The sequence below is a fragment of the Onychostoma macrolepis genome, chromosome 14, assembly GCF_012432095.1.
Source record: "Onychostoma macrolepis isolate SWU-2019 chromosome 14, ASM1243209v1, whole genome shotgun sequence".
Taxonomy (NCBI): domain Eukaryota; kingdom Metazoa; phylum Chordata; class Actinopteri; order Cypriniformes; family Cyprinidae; genus Onychostoma; species Onychostoma macrolepis.
The window spans coordinates 4400481-4420124 of record NC_081168.1 but is presented as its reverse complement, the minus strand read 5'-3'; the positions used below and the strand labels follow the sequence as shown (position 1 = coordinate 4420124).

At 39.4% G+C, this 19644-nt stretch overlaps 1 protein-coding gene across 1 annotated transcript in view; it reads left to right on the top strand.

Moving 5' to 3' along the window:
• htr4 (5-hydroxytryptamine receptor 4) overlaps positions 1-15679 on the top strand; it is a 121121-nt gene extending 105442 nt beyond the window's left edge. The window contains exon 7 of the mRNA XM_058796984.1: positions 11097-15679. Coding sequence (XP_058652967.1) covers positions 11097-11184 — 88 coding nt within the window. The 3' untranslated portion in view covers positions 11185-15679. The remainder of the gene's footprint in view (positions 1-11096) is intronic.
• The last annotated feature ends 3965 nt before the right edge of the window (positions 15680-19644 follow it).

Below are 19644 nucleotides of genomic sequence, written 5' to 3'. Positions count from 1 at the left end.
GGATCTTCCTTGGCGAAGGGAATGACTGACCAAATGTTACCCTGACAACGCTGTGCGTGCATGCAGCATTCAGCACTCCAACAATTGTTGCAAATAAATATTTCTTCTTTTCTTCTTCTTCTTCTTCTTCTTCTTCTTCTTCTTCTTCTTATTATTATTATTATGTTATTCAAATATTGTCTAATTGTGTGTTATTTACTGTTAAACTATTTCAAACTAAACTTGCTTAAACTTGCATACACTACCGTTCTTAATCATATTTCGATCACTGACAAAAAAATATGTTGTATTCCGTTAATTTAATTAGCCTATTCTGCTTTCGTTTGTATGTGAAGTCGAAATCAAACCCAACTTTGCTTTAAAATTAATCGCAAGATCTCCTGACCGAAGATCACATGATCACAAACGGAAATCACTTCCGTGAAGTGACCATCGCATGTTCCCTTCACTAACGGACTTCTGGAAGGGCCTTTCGTTAAAGGGATTCAGTTGTTCACTTTGGATTGGAACGTCCTACAAATGTCGTCCCCTTCCCGAAGTGCCCTTCAAGGGCGCAAAAAAGCCCATGAAATTTGCCCATTGGATTCATTCAAAATGTGGATTCATTCAGAAACTAAACACTGCTGTGTTGCTCACAGACGCATTACAGTTCTGCGGTGGCTTTAAAGGTGATATTTTCTCTGCAAAACTAAAAAACATGTTTTATTGAACTGTTGTATAAAATCGTACTCGGTTACTGTCGTAACCTCGGTTCCCTGAGATACGGAACGAGTACTGCGTCTTGATAAAGACGCATATGGGAAAAAGCCTTTTTTCTCCTGAACTGAAGTCTTATTCAATCACGCAGTGAAACTGCACGACTATTGGTTCGTGCAGTGTGTAAAAAACAAACCAATGTGTTGGCAGCGGAGCTGCACGAGCCTATGGCGACGAAGCCCGCCAAAGCCCGCCAGAATGGGCGGGGCATCTGGCTATATAAGCGGCCGTTTCGCCATAGGATCCTCAGGTTACTTCGACTGAAGCGACGACTGAGTCGTGCAGCTGTCTGGCACGGCAAAGTATGCAGTACTCGTTCTGTATCTCAGGGAACCGAGGTTACGACAGTAACCGAGTACGTTCCCTGTCGATACTCCACTCGTACTGCGTCTTGATAAAGACGCATATGGGAACTCAATTCAATCACGCCATGCTAAGGCAGAGGAACGACTGCATAATATTACTCCATAAGCATTTAATGCCCACAGGGAAGTTCAATAGTTTATGATTAGAAAGGCCGCTATAGCTGCTACAAACACCTTGAGTGTGGAGGGGGAACGTCCTTTATCCAGCAGCTCCTGCAGGAAGGACAGAACCACCGTTAACTCGGAGGTAGACGGGTTTTCACCGCGGTCTAGGCACCAAGTGGAGAAAACAGACCACTTAAGGGCGTAGAGGCGTCTCGTAGACGGGGCTCTAGCCTCAGAAATGGTGTTTAACACTCGCTCTGGGAGGCTGGTAGGCTCCCGTCGAGCGGCCACAGGTGGAGAGCCCACAGCTCGGGCCGAGGGTGCCATATTGTTCTGTTCGCCTGAGAGAGGAGATCCCGTCTGAAGGGCACGGGCCAGGGGGCTGCTGTTAGCAGCTGAACCAGTTCTGACAACCAAGGTTGGTTTTCCCACAAGGGGGCCACCAATAGAACCTTGTGTCCTTGTTCCTTGATCCGCCTGATGACCTGAGGGATCAGGGCGATCGGAGGGAATGCATAAAGGAGGAGGTCGGGCCAATCGTGGGCCAACGCGTCCCTGACCTTCGAATAATAAGTTGGGCAGTGAGAGCTGTCTTTGCATGCGAAAAGATCTACTTTTGCCCTGCCAAAGATCTTCCAGATCATCCGAACCGTCCGCGGATGGAGAATCCACTCCTCTGAGGGGACATTGCTCCGAGATAACATATCCGCTTCTGGTTCAATCTGCCCGGCAAGTGTGCTGCCCTTAGCGAGCGCAAATTGTGCTGAGCTCACTCCAGAAGGCGCTCTACCAGAATGAAGAGGCGCTTAGAGGAGAGACCTCCTTGGTGATTTATATACAGTAGGACACCACGGACATGTTGTCTGAGCGAATCAGCACATGGCGTCCTATTAGGTCTGGCAGAAAAAAACGGCAGGCGCGACATACTGCTAGCATTTCCAAGCAGTTGATGTGGAGGCCGTTCTCCGCTTCCGACCAATGGCCAAAGGTCGGTTTGCCTTCGCACAGCGACCCCCAACCTGTGTTGGAGGCGTCTGTGGTGACAACTTTCCTGTTGCAGACCATTCCCATAGCCACGCCCTTCTCCATCCATCACGGGTTCTTCCAGGGGGCCAGGGCTGTCACACAGGCCTGGCTCACCCTGATATGCAGGCGTCCGTGACGCCATGCGTGGGGTGGAACCCGTGGTTTCAACCAGCGTTGAAGGGGCCGCATGCGAAGCAGGCCCAGCTGTAACACTGGTGATGCTGCTCTTTGAGGGGGCGAGCGGTGCCGCTCTTGAAGGATTCAGGCGTCTGAGATCGAGGATGGGCCGGAGGCCTCCATCCTTCTTGGGAACGAGGAAGTAACGGCTATAAAAGGCTGATTCGCTCTGAGCTGGAGGAACCTTTTTTATGGCTCCTTTTTCCAACAGTGTCATCACCTCTGAGCGTAGAACGCGAGCGTTCTCGCCCTGTACTGAGGTGGAGACCACGCCACTGAAGCGCGGGGGTCTTCGAGCGAATTGGAGTGAATAACCTCGTTTTATTATCCCCATAACCCATTCTGACACTCCGGGGATGGCCTGCCAGGCCTCGGCCCGCGTGGCAAGGGGTTGGATAAACTCGAGTGAATGACTGCACAGAGGCAGGGCACTTGTGAGTGGCGGAAGAGGAAATCTGCTCTCTTTTTGAAAATGTTTGTGTTTTATTTTTTCCACTATCACAGTGGATGGTTGCTTGGGCGCTTGTACGGGCCCTGTATTTGCAACAAACACACTTCCCTCTGCACCCGGAAATGAACGGGGTGAGAAGAGGTTTAAGAGAGGCTGCTTGGTGGGTGGTCTGGCCATGGCGGGACTTGGCCCTCTCCTCTTCCTGCGCTGCAGATCAGGAAGACGCCAGAGGCGCAGGGTCCAACGCTATCTTGGGTCGGGGGCCCTGGCGCTTCGGAAAGGGTTGCCGTCTGGCCGAGCGGGAACGCCCTCGCGTCTGCTGAGTCTTGGCAGACTGAGGGGCGGGAACGGCAGGTGCAGGCTTCGCTGGCTGCTGAGTCGGCGCAGGTTTAGGGCGACTCGAAGCAGCTGCGGAGCTGGAGCGCTTTGGCAGGAAGTGTCGCATGGCCTGTGATGCCTTCTGTGCCTCTGTGAAACGCTCAGCAAATCCTTCCACCGCAGGTCCAAAGAGGCCGTTGGGGGAAATCGAGGCCTTGTCCGCGTCCTTGATTTCTGTCAACGTGAGCCACAGGTGGTGCTCGAGCACCACTAGGCTGGCCATGGACCTTCCTATCGCCTGGGCGGTGGTCTTGGTGGCGCGCAGTGCCAGGTCTGTTGCACTTCTCAGCTCCCTGAGAATCGCAGGATCAGGCTCAGACTCGTCCATGGCAGAGAGGAGTTTGGCCTGATAGACTTGTAGAACCGCCATTGAGTGAAGCGCCGAAGCCGCCTGTCCAGCTGAAGCGTAGGAGCGTCCAGCGAGCAGTTCGAGGCCGCTGGGTCCAGCTGCGAGGCTTGTCTACGGCGAGCAGGCTTCCAGGATCAGCGAGGCGAAGTCGTCGTCGCTGAAGGAGAAGAAATCTGAAGATCCTATGGCGAAACGGCCGCTTATATAGCCAGATGCCCTGCCCATTCTGGCGGGCTTTGGCGGGCTTCGTCGCCATAGGCTCATGCAGCTCCGCTGCCAACACATTGGTTCGTTTATTTTTACACACTGCACGAACCAATAGTCGTGCAGTTTCACTGCGTGATTAAATAAGACTTCAGTTCAGGAGAAAAAAGGCTTTTTCCCATATGCGTCTTTATCAAGACGCAGTACGAGTGGAGTACCGACAGGGAACTCATTTAAACTCGTGATATTCGTGACAAAACAGCACTCTTGTGATATTGCTCTCGCTGCTCATATGGTATCGCTTAGGCCTATCATATGGTATAAATGAGACAAAAATACCTCCGCGTTATTTTTTCATAACTAATTAATTAAGTTAATGTGTTAAACTGTCAGCCCTAATACAGTTATGGCCAAAAATATTGGCACCCTTGCAATTCTGTCAGAAAATGCAACACTTCTTTCAGAAAATTGTTGCAGTTGCAAATGTTTTGGTACTCATATGTTTATTTTTTTCAACACAAAAAAACAGAAAAGAAAAGTCAAAGTTTATCAAATTTCACACAGAACTCAAAAGTGGACTAGACAAAATTATTGGCACCTTGTCAAAATTGTAAGAAATAATTGCTTTTCAAGCATGTGTTGCTCCTGTAATTTGTATGTAGACACACCTGTGGCAAGTAACAGGTGTGGGCAATATAGTAATCACACTTGCAACCAGTTAAAATGGAGAAAAGTTGACTCAACCTTTGTGTTGTGTGTCACACTGAGCATGGAGAAAAGAAAGAAGTGTAAAAAGTTGTCTGTGGATTTGTCTGTGGCAATCTCAAGGCTACAAGTCCATCTCCAGAGATCTTAATGTTCCTGTGTCCACTGTGCACAATATCATCAGGATGTTTACAGCCCATGGCACTGTAGCTAACCTCCCTGGATATGGACGGAAGAGCAAAATTAATGAAAAATTACAACAAAGGATTGTTCAAATGGTGAATAAAGAACCCTGATTAACTTCCAAACAAATTCAAGCTGATCTGCAGACACAGGGTACAACAGTGTCAGCTCGCACTATCCGTCGCCATCTGTTATGAAAAGGGACGCTATGGTAGGAGACCCAGGAGGACACCACTGCTGACACAAAGGCATACAAAAGCAAGACTGGAGTTTGCCAAAACTTATGTGACAACCACAATCCATCTGGGAGAACGTACTGTGGACAGATGAGACAAAAGTAGAGCTTTTTGGTAAAGGACATCAAGGCACCGTTTACAGAAAAAGAAATGAGGCCTTCAAAGAAAAGAACACAGTCCCTACAAGTCAAACATGGTGGAGGTTCAAAGATGTTTTGGGGTTGCTTTGCTGCTTCTGGCACTGGATGCCTTGGCTGTGTGAACGGTATCATGAAATCTGATGATTACCAAAGAATTTTGGGGCACAGCGTAGTGGCCAGTGTCAGAAAGCTGCGTCTCCACCAGAGGTCATGGGTCTTCCAGCAGGACAATGACCCGAAACACACTTCAAAAAGCACTCAGAAATGGTTACAAACAAAGCGCTGGAGAGTTCAGCAATGAGTCCAGATCTGAATCCCATAGAACACCTGTGGAGAGATCTCAAAACGGCAGTTGGGAGAAGGCATTCTTCAAATCTGAATGGGATGGAGCAGTTTGCAAAAGAAGAGTGGTCCAAAATTCCAGTAGAGAGAAACTCATTCATGGTTACAGGAAGCGATTGATTTCAGTTATTTCAGGGGGTGCTACCAAATATTAAGTTAAGGGTGCCAATAATTTTGTCCAGTGCATTTTTTTGGGTTCTGTGTGGAATTGTATCAGATTTGACTTTTCTTCTCAGTTTTTTTGTTTTTGTTGTTCCAATGCAAAAAAAATAAATAAATAAACATGTGAGTACCAAAACATTTGCAACTGCAACAGGAGAGAAGGGTTGCATTTTCTGACAGAATTGCAAGGGTGCCGATATTTTTGGCCATGACTGTGTGTGTGTGTGTGTGTGTGTGTGTGTGTGTGTGTGTATATATATATATATATATATATATATATATATATATATATTTAAATATAATTTAAGTGTGCTTTATTGGCATGACAAAAACTATACATTTGTATTGCCAATACCAAGTGGATGCTGCACACGTGTGGTGGTAGAGGAGAGACCCCATCATGATTGTCAAGCGCTTTGGGTGTAAAGGTGCAATACACAATAAAGCGCTATATAAATGCCTCATTCATATATATATATATATATATATATATGTGTGTGTGTGTGTGTGTGTGTGTGTGTATCTGGTTTTAATAACAAGCATTTGAAAATTTAATGTGATTTAACTAAACAAAACGTTCAAATCCTCCCTTCAGTGTGGCGCCAGACACAACATGACTGACTGAAGTAGTAAAAAACAGAGACATAAGCATTGAATTATCCCTACAAACAAAATTATTCATTAAAGAGACATGTCAGTCATCATACTGGCAGGCCATCATTAAACCTCATTGAAAGGATGAAAAAGTTCATTTTTTTTGCTCATGATAATTGTGTTCGTTACATTCATTAAACCCCAGAATGAGGCATAAAAAGCAATAGTATGAATATTTATAATATTAAAATAATATAATTAATAAAATAATAAATAACAAGATGCCATTCAGTGTTGATTAAATTAGTAAATCCAATGTACTTCTCTGAGCAATTAACTGTATTATTTTTGTCGGTTCTATTGACACTTTTATTAAAATCTTATAATGGATCTGATTTCTTCTCCACTACAGTATTTCACGCTTTGCACTTTTGCTTTTCTGCACTCCAGATGGCCATGGATTGGTGTTACTGAGGCTTGCACAGCTAAACAGAGCGTTCTGACTTTAATGATGTCAGGAAACAGTGGAATAGAAGTGAGAACTAACAAATCTCTCTCTGCCTGTATCTCTCTCTCTCTCTCTCTCTCTTCAATGTAGATTTGGAGTGGGCAGTTGGGACCAATATTCCCTCTAGTTTTGTTCTTGCTAAGCAAAATCAATTTCTTGTGGGGATGGGCATTTATTTTAATTCCGAACGGTTACCAAGTCCAATCAAGATAAAAAATATTGATGCCAGTAATTGCTTGAACTTCTTAAACTTTTCAGTATTTCTGCTCGTGTTCAGTTGAGTGGAAGAAGAGATGATTCAGTGTTTTCAATTTTAAATACACTATACTGTTCCAAAGTTTGGGGAATGTTTTGAAAGAAATCTATTTTTTGTTTGATAAAAAATACTATTAAATTGTGAAATATTATTGCAATTTAAAATAACTTCTTTCTATGTGAATAAATATTCAAAAGTAATTTATTCCTCTGATGCAAAGATGAATTTTCAGCATCATTACTCCAGTGTTCAGTATCACATGATCCTTCAGAAATCATTCTAATATGCTGATTTGCTTTTTTTTTTTTTTTCAGGATTCTTTGATGAACATAGTTCAAAAGAACTTCATTTATTTGAAAACAGAAATCTTTTGTAACATTATAAATGTCTTTATTGTCACTTTGGATGCCCTTGCATAATAAACGTATTCATTTATTTATTACCCCAGATTTTAGAATGGCAGTGTATACAGTATATGGTATCCATTAATGTAATGAAAGAAACCCTTATAAATCATATCCTCCTAATATAGCATCAGAATCAAGTACTGACATTTCAAGATTGATCTGCCCAATCCTACTATTTAGAACGAGTTTCTATAAAAGTCATTTAACGCAGAGCCGTTGCTTTCTTTATTAGGCTATTTATCATTAGGCTGTTATTCTGTTTATTGCTGCTGTGAACTTCTGTGCTAGTATGCGGCTCAAATTAATCAGCTCTGCATATTTCCGTGTATGACATTTCTGACAGCTTCAGTTCCGTACTGAAAATCAATGCACATCGAAATGGACTCCAGTTGAAATGCCATCCATTTGTTCAGGAAATGAAAGGTTGAAGATAGTTTTTTCCACACGTTTCAGAGTCTGCCGTTTTCTGTCAGGCCTGCAGCAGCATCAGAAGCGTGTGGTCGTTCACGGGTAACAGTGGTGGGATTGTGCACATATCCCTGTCAAAAAATCCTGTATTTGTGATGAACTTGAACATATTTTGTCACTGTTGGTTGGTCATTTCTTTGCTCTGGTTGCTGTGGTTGCTCCAGAGCTAATGGTACGGCTTGGATCTGAATTTGTAGGCAGTGTAGGTAAACTGCTGCCAATTTCATACGTCAGTGAGTGTGGAGAAGTGCCGATGCCTGGAAAGTCATCGCTGTAGCTCGACCGTCTGGACCTGCGAGGCTGTCTGTCACGTTTACTGATCACATTGTTGTTGCACTTATTGGAAATCCTGCTCCAGATGTTTACTGCTAGATGAAGTCATAGGTGCAAACCCCATGGCTCGGGAACTAGGAGAACTTTGTGTCTCCTGGCTAATATCCAAATATTGCGCTAATTAAAGTCATATAAATAATGCAAACAGCATGCATACATTAATTAGGAGATTTATTGCTTAATAACTTAGAGCAAGACCATCAAAGCAGCAGTGCAGATGGCACAACAGGGAAACAGGTGGTTTGTTGTAATGATTTTAACACTTATGAAATGATATTTCAAAGGCATATCATTAAAATGCTAGTATCAAAAATTAGGTTAATATAACGTGTAAATATTCAGTTTGTCACATAAATGGCATTTATGAGAATAAATATTTTAATGGATCAAAAGTGATGTAAATACGTTACAAAAACTATTATTTTAAATAAATGGTTTGAATTTGGATGTTATAATTATCAAAGAATCCTGAAAAAGTATCATCGTTTCCACAAATAAAATATTAGGCAGTACAGCTGTTGCAGTACAACATTATTAATGGCTGCTGAAAATTCAGCGTTGCATCACAGGAAATAAAAATATATATGTATTAAAATTGAAAATTATGTATTAAAATTTGAATATATATTCAAATAGAAAACAGGTCTTTTAAATTGTAATAACATTTCACACTATTATAGATTTAAAGTATTTTTTGATCAAATAAATGCAAATTTGGTGAGGATAAAAGACTATTTTCAAAATCTTAAACAGAAATCTTACAGATCTCAAACTTTTGAACAATAGTGTATAAATAAGGGTAAAAATATATATGTAAAGTTGCAGCAGTTACACAGTTTGTTTACACTCTTGCTTATCAGTCAGGTAAATGACAGATAAACGACCCTGTTTATTTTGGACACAACCTGAAGCGTTAGATCATGTCAGAGGACTGGTGTGAAATGAACATACTGTAGTTACAGCCTTCTATCGGGAAGTCATGTAGAAAAGTAAATGCAACTGCTGTAGGTTTAAATGTGTATTCACTACTTGCTGAAATACTTTCTAGGGATTAAACCAAACCCTGTGGCACTGCTGTTTCTCCCATCATTCCTCAGGCTCTGTTTAGTGACTAGCGCTGCAGTTCCCTGATGTCCGGTACACATAATTAAGAATGAAGTTGTCAGAATGAGCGATGTCGATATTGCCTCTGTGTGTGTGTGTGTGTGTGTGTGTGTGTGTGTGTGAGACCCAAAGCTCATGTTCATGTAAATTAATGAGCTCTTCCTCTAATCCGCCCAGCTAATGTCTAGACTGGATGTACCAGCATGATCAAGACATTATTACTGGAGTGTATTGGGGAATATAGTATGTTTGCGCTAGATCATGTTAATTTTACAGATGTCTCATGCTTGCAGGGCCGACAGTACATTTATAAACCGGCAATGTGGCAGCAATTTTGGGTTCTGCTTCATTGAAAACCTGTTGCATGTTTCCTTTCTAAATCCCGGAACATCATTGGTTTTCTTTTGTATGTTTTCCTCTTTTTTTCAGGTAAATTTCATGCCCAATTGCTCTGCAGGAATTGCCTTTAGTTTGCTTGTTTATGAATAGAGATTGTAATGATTTTTTGGGGGGCCTGGAAGAAAAGGAGGTTCATGGCTGGTGTGGATACAAAGGAAAAGAAGCAATCACAGGGCAATGTGTTCTGCTTCAGTACTTTAACAAAGCAAGAGACGTATTGTACTGTAGTTCTGTCTAGATGCTCAAATATATGTGCAGGTTTTTTCTGGCTAGTTTCAAACCGTTTCATAAGGTTATGAATTCTTTGAAGATGGTAAAATCCAGAAGATGTTGAGATCTCCATAGGATTTCTATGCTGAACTTTGATTTTGTTGTACAAAAATTAACAAAATTCTACAAGCACTTTAAGAAAAAAAGGTACAAAACTGTCATCGGGGTGGTGTCCTTTACACTACTAATATGTACTTTTAAAGTACTGGCTTTAAGGTACTAAGGTATTCAGCGGTAAATAAGATGTATCTCTTCGCTTTTGTAGCTTTGGATACTTCCTCAGCAACAGCTTTGTACTTTTTTTTTCTGGGAGTGCAGAATGTAGATATCTGTAAAAGTGTGTTTTACATGAAGGCAGTTTTGTTTCCTGTTAAAGCAGGAAGTTGAGCCTGGACATAATGCTTTATCTCAGCTACCCTCCTGTTCATGCATTTTAATGCACCTGCCCGGCACTTTTATCTGAAGTGACTTACATTTACAGTATACCTTTTATCAGTTCTTACATTCCCTGGGAATCTATACTCTTTGACCACGGTATTGCTAGCACCATGCTTTACTGTTTTATCTACAGGAATATGAGTTTCTGAATGGAATTTTTGAATTATTATTTTTTTTAAAACAAGTCTGCTTGCTATCATTCACTAGTCATTTATTCTAGAAAGCATTCAATTGGACAAAAAGAGTGAGTGCATGACGATGAGTCATTAGTATTTTTACTAGGTTGTTTAAAGACGGATTTGTTTTCTTGTGTTATTTGGCATGTATGCTATTGTAACGTATTATGGATCTGCTGTGTAGTTTGAAAGTGCTTTATGAATAAATGAAATGAAAATAAACAAAAAGACAAGCTAAATCTACTAAACGATCATTTTGTCAGCTTTTAACATAACATGCTGTCATAAAGATGACCTCAATTTTAAACCTGTGCTGTTTTTGCCACTTTTAGCAGTATTGTGTGCTGTAAATATTGTGCAATTACTAAAAAAAAGGCCAACAATAACTTTCTTGTCAAATCAAGTGTACACATCAGAAGCGCTATTAATATTTTCAGTGTTGGAGGGTTTTGTCAACCACGTTTCAGCACTGTATGGTTTACATGATAATTCATATTAGAGATATGAATATGAGATTGTGAAAGTGTCATTGAAATGGTGTCCTGGTTTCTTTTGTCCTTCCAGGTATTCAGTTCTTCACAATGGAAACCACACTGAACAGGAGAAACAGTCAATACAGAATGACACAGAGTCCCAGGAGTCATGTTTCTGACACAGGCCAGCCTCTAACGAGGAGCATCACTGGAAGGTGTCACTTCTCACCGCCCTGCCTGCAGCTCAGACCCGACCAGAGCCTTTCACGAGTCGAAGACAGGGAGCTGGACTGAACTGTTTGCTCAAAGAGCTGCTGAACAATGAGGGAAAGAACAATGTTGCCAAAGGTATCTGGTCTATATTTAGGATACGAATTTCCATTGCAAAGGAATGTTGGTAAGGTTTTTCCCAATGTGTTTGTTTCCTTTTGGTTCTCCTGGGAATACTATTTCCAAACCAAAAACACATCGTTCAAGCTTTATCCAGAGAGACTTTTATTAGCTTTAGAGCTACGGCACAAGTGCTGAACAGCTAAGATGACACTCTAAAGATTTATTTTTATTCTATAAAGGAAAAAAATAAATTCACACAGTATTAAGAGTCTGAGCTGGGAGCAATGCTGAGTGATTTCTCCAATTTCTATTTTTTTAATTGTTCCAATAATGAATTCTCAAATCAACAGTTATAATATAGCATTGTCACATTGTAAATTTAAACTGTTAAAAACAACCGGCCTTATTCAAAAATATATGGAAGCCTGTTTCCGCCACCGAATAAAAAAAGCTAATTGCAACTTTTTATCTCAGTATTTTGTGACCTAAAGTCAGAATTGCATGATAGAAACTCAGAAGTCTGAGAAATAAAGTCACAGTTCTGAAAAAAAAAGAAACTCGCAATTGTTAAAAAATAAGAATTAACTGATATAAACTCGCAATTCTGAGTCAGAATTGCAAGATATAAACTTGAAATTGTGACTTTTTTTTCTCATAACTGCAACTTTGTATCTCGCAATTCATTTGCAAGTGATTAAGTCAGAATTACGAGATATAAACTTGCAACTATAAGAAAATATAAGTCTTTTTCCCCCCTCAGAATTGGACTTTATAATTGCAAATTTATATCTCGCAATTCTGAGAAAAGAAATCAAAACTGCTAGATACAAACTTGCAGATTTATCAACTTGCAGTTAATATCACACAAGTCTCACATTTCTGACTTAATTTCTCGGGATCTTGCCATTTTGACTTTGTAACATGCAATTGTGAGTTTATATCTCACAGTTCTGAGAAATGACCTTTTTTTTTTTTTTTTATTCAGTGTCGAAAACAGGCTTCCATAAAAATATGCCCCAAGATTCTTCAAAACACTGCTTTTTAGACTTCTTAAATGAATCATCCATATACAAAGGATTTTGACAGGAAATTAACTTTTGTTTTCTTCTAGCCATGAAATCTGGCTTGAGGAAAACATAAAATCTCCATTTTCTTACTGTGAACTGAAATCTCATTTATGTACTATAAGACTTCAGAAGTTCTTTGGGGAATGAAATGTACTACTCGCAGACTGGTTGATGTAATTCGACTTCTTGTAAACCTCTCTGAATACACAGACCCACGGGTGACCGTTCTCAGTCAGGTCAGCTCTGCGCTTCACATGCATAACTAAATGCATCCATTTGCACGATGGTTACCTCCTCTGCCGTGATTCACTGGTATAAACAGTGCAGTGTTTTTCTGAGAGCGCTAAAACTACATGATGCCTGCTGACTGAGAATGTGTCAGGCCACTCCAAACAAAAGCATTGCTGACAGCAAGCAGGGCCAGGTCTCCCAGATACTGTCTTAAAATGTTTTAGTCTTACTGAAGATGACCATCGGTTACTGCAGGACTGAAGTGTTTGAAAAGAAGTTGTCCTTGCAAAAGTTCTTAAAGGCATAGTTCATCCAACAATGACAATTTACTATTTATTCACCCTCATGTTATTTCAAACTCTGTTAGTTTCTTTCTTCTGTGAAACAAAATGCCATTCATATTGAAAATAGTGAATTTTGCAGTGAATTTTTGCATTTCAATACAAATCCACACAATTGAGAATTTCACATAAAGGCGAAAGATTTACCACGCAGATTTCACATTAGGTTCAAGGTGGTCAAGCGAATTTGCCACATTGACCAACCATCTGCTTGGTTTGAAAATGACTTCTGTGTGAGCTGTGCTTCATACATTTCTACACTGTTGACAATAGAGCTTTTTGCCTGCAAAATGTAGCCAAAATTTCTCTAATGGAAATATTGTAATGAAAATAGGAGGAAATACACCATGAACGTGTGTGTGTGTGTGTGTGCGTGTTGACAACTTATACAAGATAGTCTGTTTTATACTCATGCATAAAAATGACATGCTATATAATACTGAGCTAACAACAATAGTTTAACATAAACAGTTGGAAACTGAAAGCACTAGAATATTCCAGAATGTTACAGAAACTTCTAGAATGTTCTCTTCCTTGCAAAAGCAAAATATCTTTTTTAAAAACATGCAAAATTAGTAAAAAAAAAAAAAACTTATCTGCACTAATGTTCCATAATAATGTTAGTAGTTCTACAATTTACCTGACCTAAATATTTACCAAAATATTGATGCTACGTGACAATAAATAGTACAGTAATACTTAGCACCACAGAATTACAGAGGAACCATAAAAAAATGAAATGAAACAAATTTTTGTTACACTGCGATATTCTTCTTCCATTTTCCATAAAAAGAATTAAAGTCTGTACAGGTTTGGAACAACATGAGGGCGAGTAAATAATGACAGATTTTTCATTTCTGGGGAAACTATTAAGAATATGTCATGCGAATGATTCTTGAGAAAACTAATTTAATGGAAAAACCATGCAGATGATTTTTGTTCCTTGACATTTCTAACTAAAACCTCCCAAAGCAATGATGTGCCATAATAAAGCGCACTTCCAGAGCTGAGGACCCCAATAAACACGCTCCTCAGAGAGCCTGGATATAGCAGAACTGACCCAGAACAATCTCCATCTCTCATTCCAGCGCTTACCCGTCTGCTGGAGAATGCCTCTGCCTCAAATCAATTACCTTCGGGAACACCAATTGTTTGAATTGATCTAAGCCATGTAAATATTTTTAAATAACTACATTTTATGTGTTAGCCATCAGAAAAACAGGTTTGGTCTTATTTGCTATTTTGCAGGGATGTGCCGACAGCACCACACATACGACACTAAAAATATCAAACATGTACAGCTCTGCACTGTCCTCATGCATCAGTTTCCTGATTTCAAAAATGAAAACCTCTCCTGCAAACAAAGCACTTGTAGCACTTTTATAACATGAAGATTATTGCATCCACAAGTCATTCAGTATTCTGGTCACGAATATGTTATCGCAGACCAAACTAATATGAAAGTTGATGAATGAATTTGACTTTCGTGATCAGTTTTGATAAATGTAATCATTTCGCTGTGGTGATGTGATGAAGGAACAAATAAGACACTAAGATTTGATCAACCAATGGAAGAGTCTATTATGGCTTTATTTGTTCCAATACGAACAGAGCTAGCTACATTACCTAGCTCCAGGGAATGCCCACTTTAGCTTTCTTTTCTCATTTTCTCATGTTTTTATCAACCGATATTTAATTTCTAAAGGTAGAGCTTAGTTTGATTTATTGTACATAGGAATATATTTTTATGCAAACGATTTGATAGTGGTCCGTGTGTTCCTTAAATGCTTTAGTCGAACGCGTTTCTTCTTCCAGTCTGGTGTATCAGCGAACGCTGACCATGAATCTAGCGTGTTATTGGAAGCAATGTCCAGATAAGCTGTATGCCAGGCTACTTGTTTTTTTACAATCAAACATGTACATGGTCGTGCCTTCACAGCCATCTTACGGATGTACAGTGCATTGTGAAACTGTGCAAGTTCATGCTGGTAGTGGTCGAAAATGTTTCCTTTTGAGAGGTTGTAATGTACAATCAAAAGCAAACCAGCCGCCCGCAGGGCTCTGATGAGTTATAACGTCCAAATTATCGATCTTCGGTTTTCATTTGTTCAATTTTAATTATGTAGCACCTTTTAATTCCGAGGTACTTTGCCATTATTTGACAGTAAGCGGTTTTGTTGGTCGAACAACTTGCACAATTTCCTATCTGTGTTCTTTGGATGTCATTATGTTGCTTAAAGATGGAGATTTTGCAATGGTTTACGCTTAGGAAACAAGAAATACATGCTGTTTTGAGCGCGCGAAGGATGTAGAAGGAAGGATTTGGGGGAATGCTGGTACTCCATAGCCATGACAGAGCCAAAAACACTCCTACATGAGCCCTGAGTTATAGCTTGGAAAAGATTTGCGACCTTCAGGGTAGTCATTACCGTCAGGATTTCATGTGAAATGATTCCTGGCCCCGTAACCTCACATACGAAGCGTGTTCGAACACCTCGAGGCCCTGAAGGCAGAAGTTCTAAGCATGAATGTGTTGTAAATCTCCCAACAAGTTGTAGAACTTTTGTAAACTCAGTATTTATTTTGGTGGATTTAAGATTGATATTTTCATGTAAGGCTTCTCTTTCAGGGAGCTATGTGTATTACTTTTTCTGTTGCTATGTGACAGCTCTAAAAAATTATAATTAAAGACTACGAGATGTTATTAATCCTTATGTGTTTTGTGTTTTATCAAAAGGTCATGACAGATTTGCACACTAACACCCTATCAATTCAAATGAATTCTTGTATATTCCATTTAAGGACAGATGATATAGACAGATCATCATGAAGCAGAATGATATTTTTGGATACATTTGTGAAATCTGACAGTGATTATATGAGACGAGTAAAACTCTTCTCCACATGGCCCTTTTTTGTTTTGCAGATGTTGACAGATGTGATCCACTCGTAGGGGAAACATCTTGTTTTCCACATGTGCACAGTAGACTAAATAGAAATGTATGCACTGGAATTTTTATATGATGCTGATTAGAAACAGCTGTTAAAGCAATGCATTTGTTCTTTAAGAAAATAGCCGTGTTCAGAATGTAATTCTGGTTTCACTGTGGACTGTACTGCCAATGATATAGAAAAAATAGTAAGTATAGTAAGAAAATAGTAAGTATATACTTATATATATATATAAGACATTTACATGCAACATTTTTTAAACATCCAGTTAATTCATTTATCTTTCATGAGTTAATGCATGGGTTTGCATAATGCTGAAAACATATTCAGAAACTTTTTGCACAGTTGTGTGATGAAAAATGAAAAATGTGTGATGTATATAAGAAAAAGTGTTTACTGAAAACAAATATGAAATATTTTAGAATTTTTGGACAATTGGATGTCTTGTTAAAGTCATGGTAAGTCATGGTAACATAGGATTTTACACACACACACACACACACACACACATACATACAGAAATATGGATGTACTGTATATTACAATATATATTATCCTCATAATTGTGTACATGTATAAGTTCCTATATAAATGTGAATATCTTCAAATATATTTATACACACAGTACCATATTTTATCATCTTATGATGTGTATTAAGTATAAAATTACATACTTCACAATATATAAGTAGAAATATTGTAACATATTGTCACATATAAGGAATAAATTACATTTTAAAACATATTGCAATAGAAAACAGTTATATTGTAAATATATTTCACTATATTACTTTTTACTGTGTTTTGATATAATAAAAACAGCCTTGCTGATATTTTTGACAACCACAAATACTTTTTATTATTTAAAACCCAACTTTTATTTTTTATTTTTTGCTTGAGAAGTGTTTGTGCAAACTTCCATGCTAATCTGTTGTATTATATGCAAAATAAATAAATAAATAGTGTCAAGTTTCAAAATGTAGTATGATATTCCAAACATTTGAACTCATTCTCGTATTCATGCATCTACATCCTTTTCTTTTAGATGTCTCTCTAACATCCTCACTCTTTCTGTCCATCCGTCCATCGTCTATGACTTACTGTACATTCAGATGTTTACATTCTCCACATATGTACCTTTTCTCTTGTTGAGAGAAGGAAGCCCAGCACTTAATTATTCATCAATGTGAAAAACAGCAGACTGGCAGTGAGCCCTGCAGTAATGAGGTTCAGACTCCCAGCAGAGCGTGCAGCTCCACACTCACCTTTGCCGGTGCCAGAGCTCATTTCCCTTTACCAATTTGATGGACCATAAACTGCTTTAAAAGCTCTCCCAATAACCTCCTGAGTCGCATTCCCTGAACTTTTACCTTAACATTATGGCGTCTATTGATATTTTCGAGCGTGTGCGTCAACGTTTCCAAGTCGATGTTTTTAAATCCAGGTTTGGATAGGATGGAAAGCTTGTTTCTGAATTGCAGAACAGGCTGTTTTTCTCAGACTTTGACAGATATAATGATGCAGTCGAGGCGCATGGTCTTAAAAACATCACTCGGGCTATTATCACTAAATCCGGGTGACCCGAGAGCCCATTTCGGCTTTGCGGTTGATCACAGGAGGCGTTATCTGAAGGGCTGAGGAATGTCTTTTTCCCTGATTGCATTTTGGTGTGACTTGCTGAGTTAAGTGCTCCCTCATCAGCTCTGGAGGACAGACTTTGGCGTTTTTTAGGAGAAATTCTCAAAATGCTTCATTTACACAACTCAAATGTCAAGTGTGATAATGGCCTTTGTGCTCGGTGAGATCTCGCTTAATCAAAGTCTTGAGAGTCTGAGCAGAGCGCCGGCCGGCCGGTGGGAAATCGAACATAGCAATTAGCACTCGAACACACAGGCTAGCAATTCCGTGTGAAGCTCTCTCCGTTTGCTTTGCAGCTCTTTAATTTTTAATGCAACTTAGCGATGAGGTTATTTTGCTTATTTTCCCTCCTCTTAATGTGCTTGTGGGACCTCTGCTCATTCGCGTTGGCCTTTTTGCATATTTGAAGCTTTCATGTCCCTCGTGGGATGCTAATAATGAATCTAACCTTTAAATGTGGGGAGAATTTAGGCCTTAAGCCCGAGTCTTAACTCTGACGTCAAGCGCCGACTGAAGAGTTGAGAAAGTCACTGGAGGTAGATGAAGGTGTGTGGAGAAAGCCTGTAATGAGATGATTTACAAGGGAATGTCAGGCTGTTAGCCTCGTTTTAGACAAAGCGCATGCCGTTTGCCCTTTGTTCTGGACTCGTAATGAGTCGGATGGACTTTGTTTGAGATATCGTCCTCTGTTCAGTGCTTTCGGAATAAATGTGGTATTTTTCAGGAAGAGTAACTTTGCAGCATGGCACACAGGCAATGGAAACTGAATAGGCGGTTGTTATCCTCTCGAAGGTTTATAACTTTGACCTGAGCTTGAAAAGCTTTCAGAGTCTGTGACATACAGCAGTTTTTCTTCATATCTCGCTTTTTGTCTTTTTATGGGGCTGCTGTTTGATACATCAGATAGTGCTTTTCTTTTCTGTCGGCCAAGGCCACATCAGTCACTGGAATGGCATCAGTTCATTCAGCACACTTTCAGTGTGGAGAAAACTGGTCACAAACAAGTGAACATCTTAAACGTCTGTGTAAGAATGAAAGAGGGAGAGAAAAAGTGAAAAAGCTTCTGAATGTGCCCGCATTTATCTCAAAATATGTCTTAAATGTGGCATGTAATCCATCAGTTTTTCTTGGGAAGTGGCTTTTGAAGATTTTCTCACGCTGATTTCGAACCTAATATACAGTATTTAGTTAACTACTACAGTAATTGATTTTACACGAGTGAGAATCAAGTGACTTACAGTGGATGAGGCCTGAAGGATGCTGGGTAATACACATCAAAGCAGGATGTAATCAGATGTTCAAGACCGGATGTTTAAGAATCGTCACGGAGAAGCCCATACTGATGGTTCATTGTTCGGGTGGGACAGGGGTTTCCCTATAAAACAAAAGTATATGGACATACTGGAAATTATAATGCAATATATTAGATGATGCATTTCATATCAACTATATATATGGCTATATCCTGATAAATATACAAAAAATCTACTGCAATGAAGAATAAACTGCAATAAGAATAATTTTTTAAACACCCAATTAATTAATGTCTATTTGACGAGTTAATGCACGGGTTTGCGTAATGCAGAAAACATATTCAGAAATTTTATTTCACTTTATTTTTTTGCAGTTTTTGGACAATTGGATGTCTTGTTAAAGTCATGGTAAGTCATGGTAACATAAGAATTTACACACACATGCACAGAAATATGGATGAATATTACAATATATTTTCCTCATAATTATGTACATATATTGCATACACAAGTTCCCATATAAATGTGAATACAAAGTATGTTCAAATATATTTATACACACACAGTACCATAGTTTATCACATGTACATCTATATATTATGAAGTGTATTACGTATAAAATGACATACTTTACAATATAGGCAAGGCAAGGCAAGTTTATTTATATAGCACATTTCATACACAGTGGTAATTCAAAGTGCTTTACATAAAAGGAAGTGAAAAAGTCATTACATTTTATATATATATAGAAATATTGTCACATATTTTTTAAATGTAATACACTGTTAATATATAAGGAAATATTCTTTGCATAAAGATTGTCA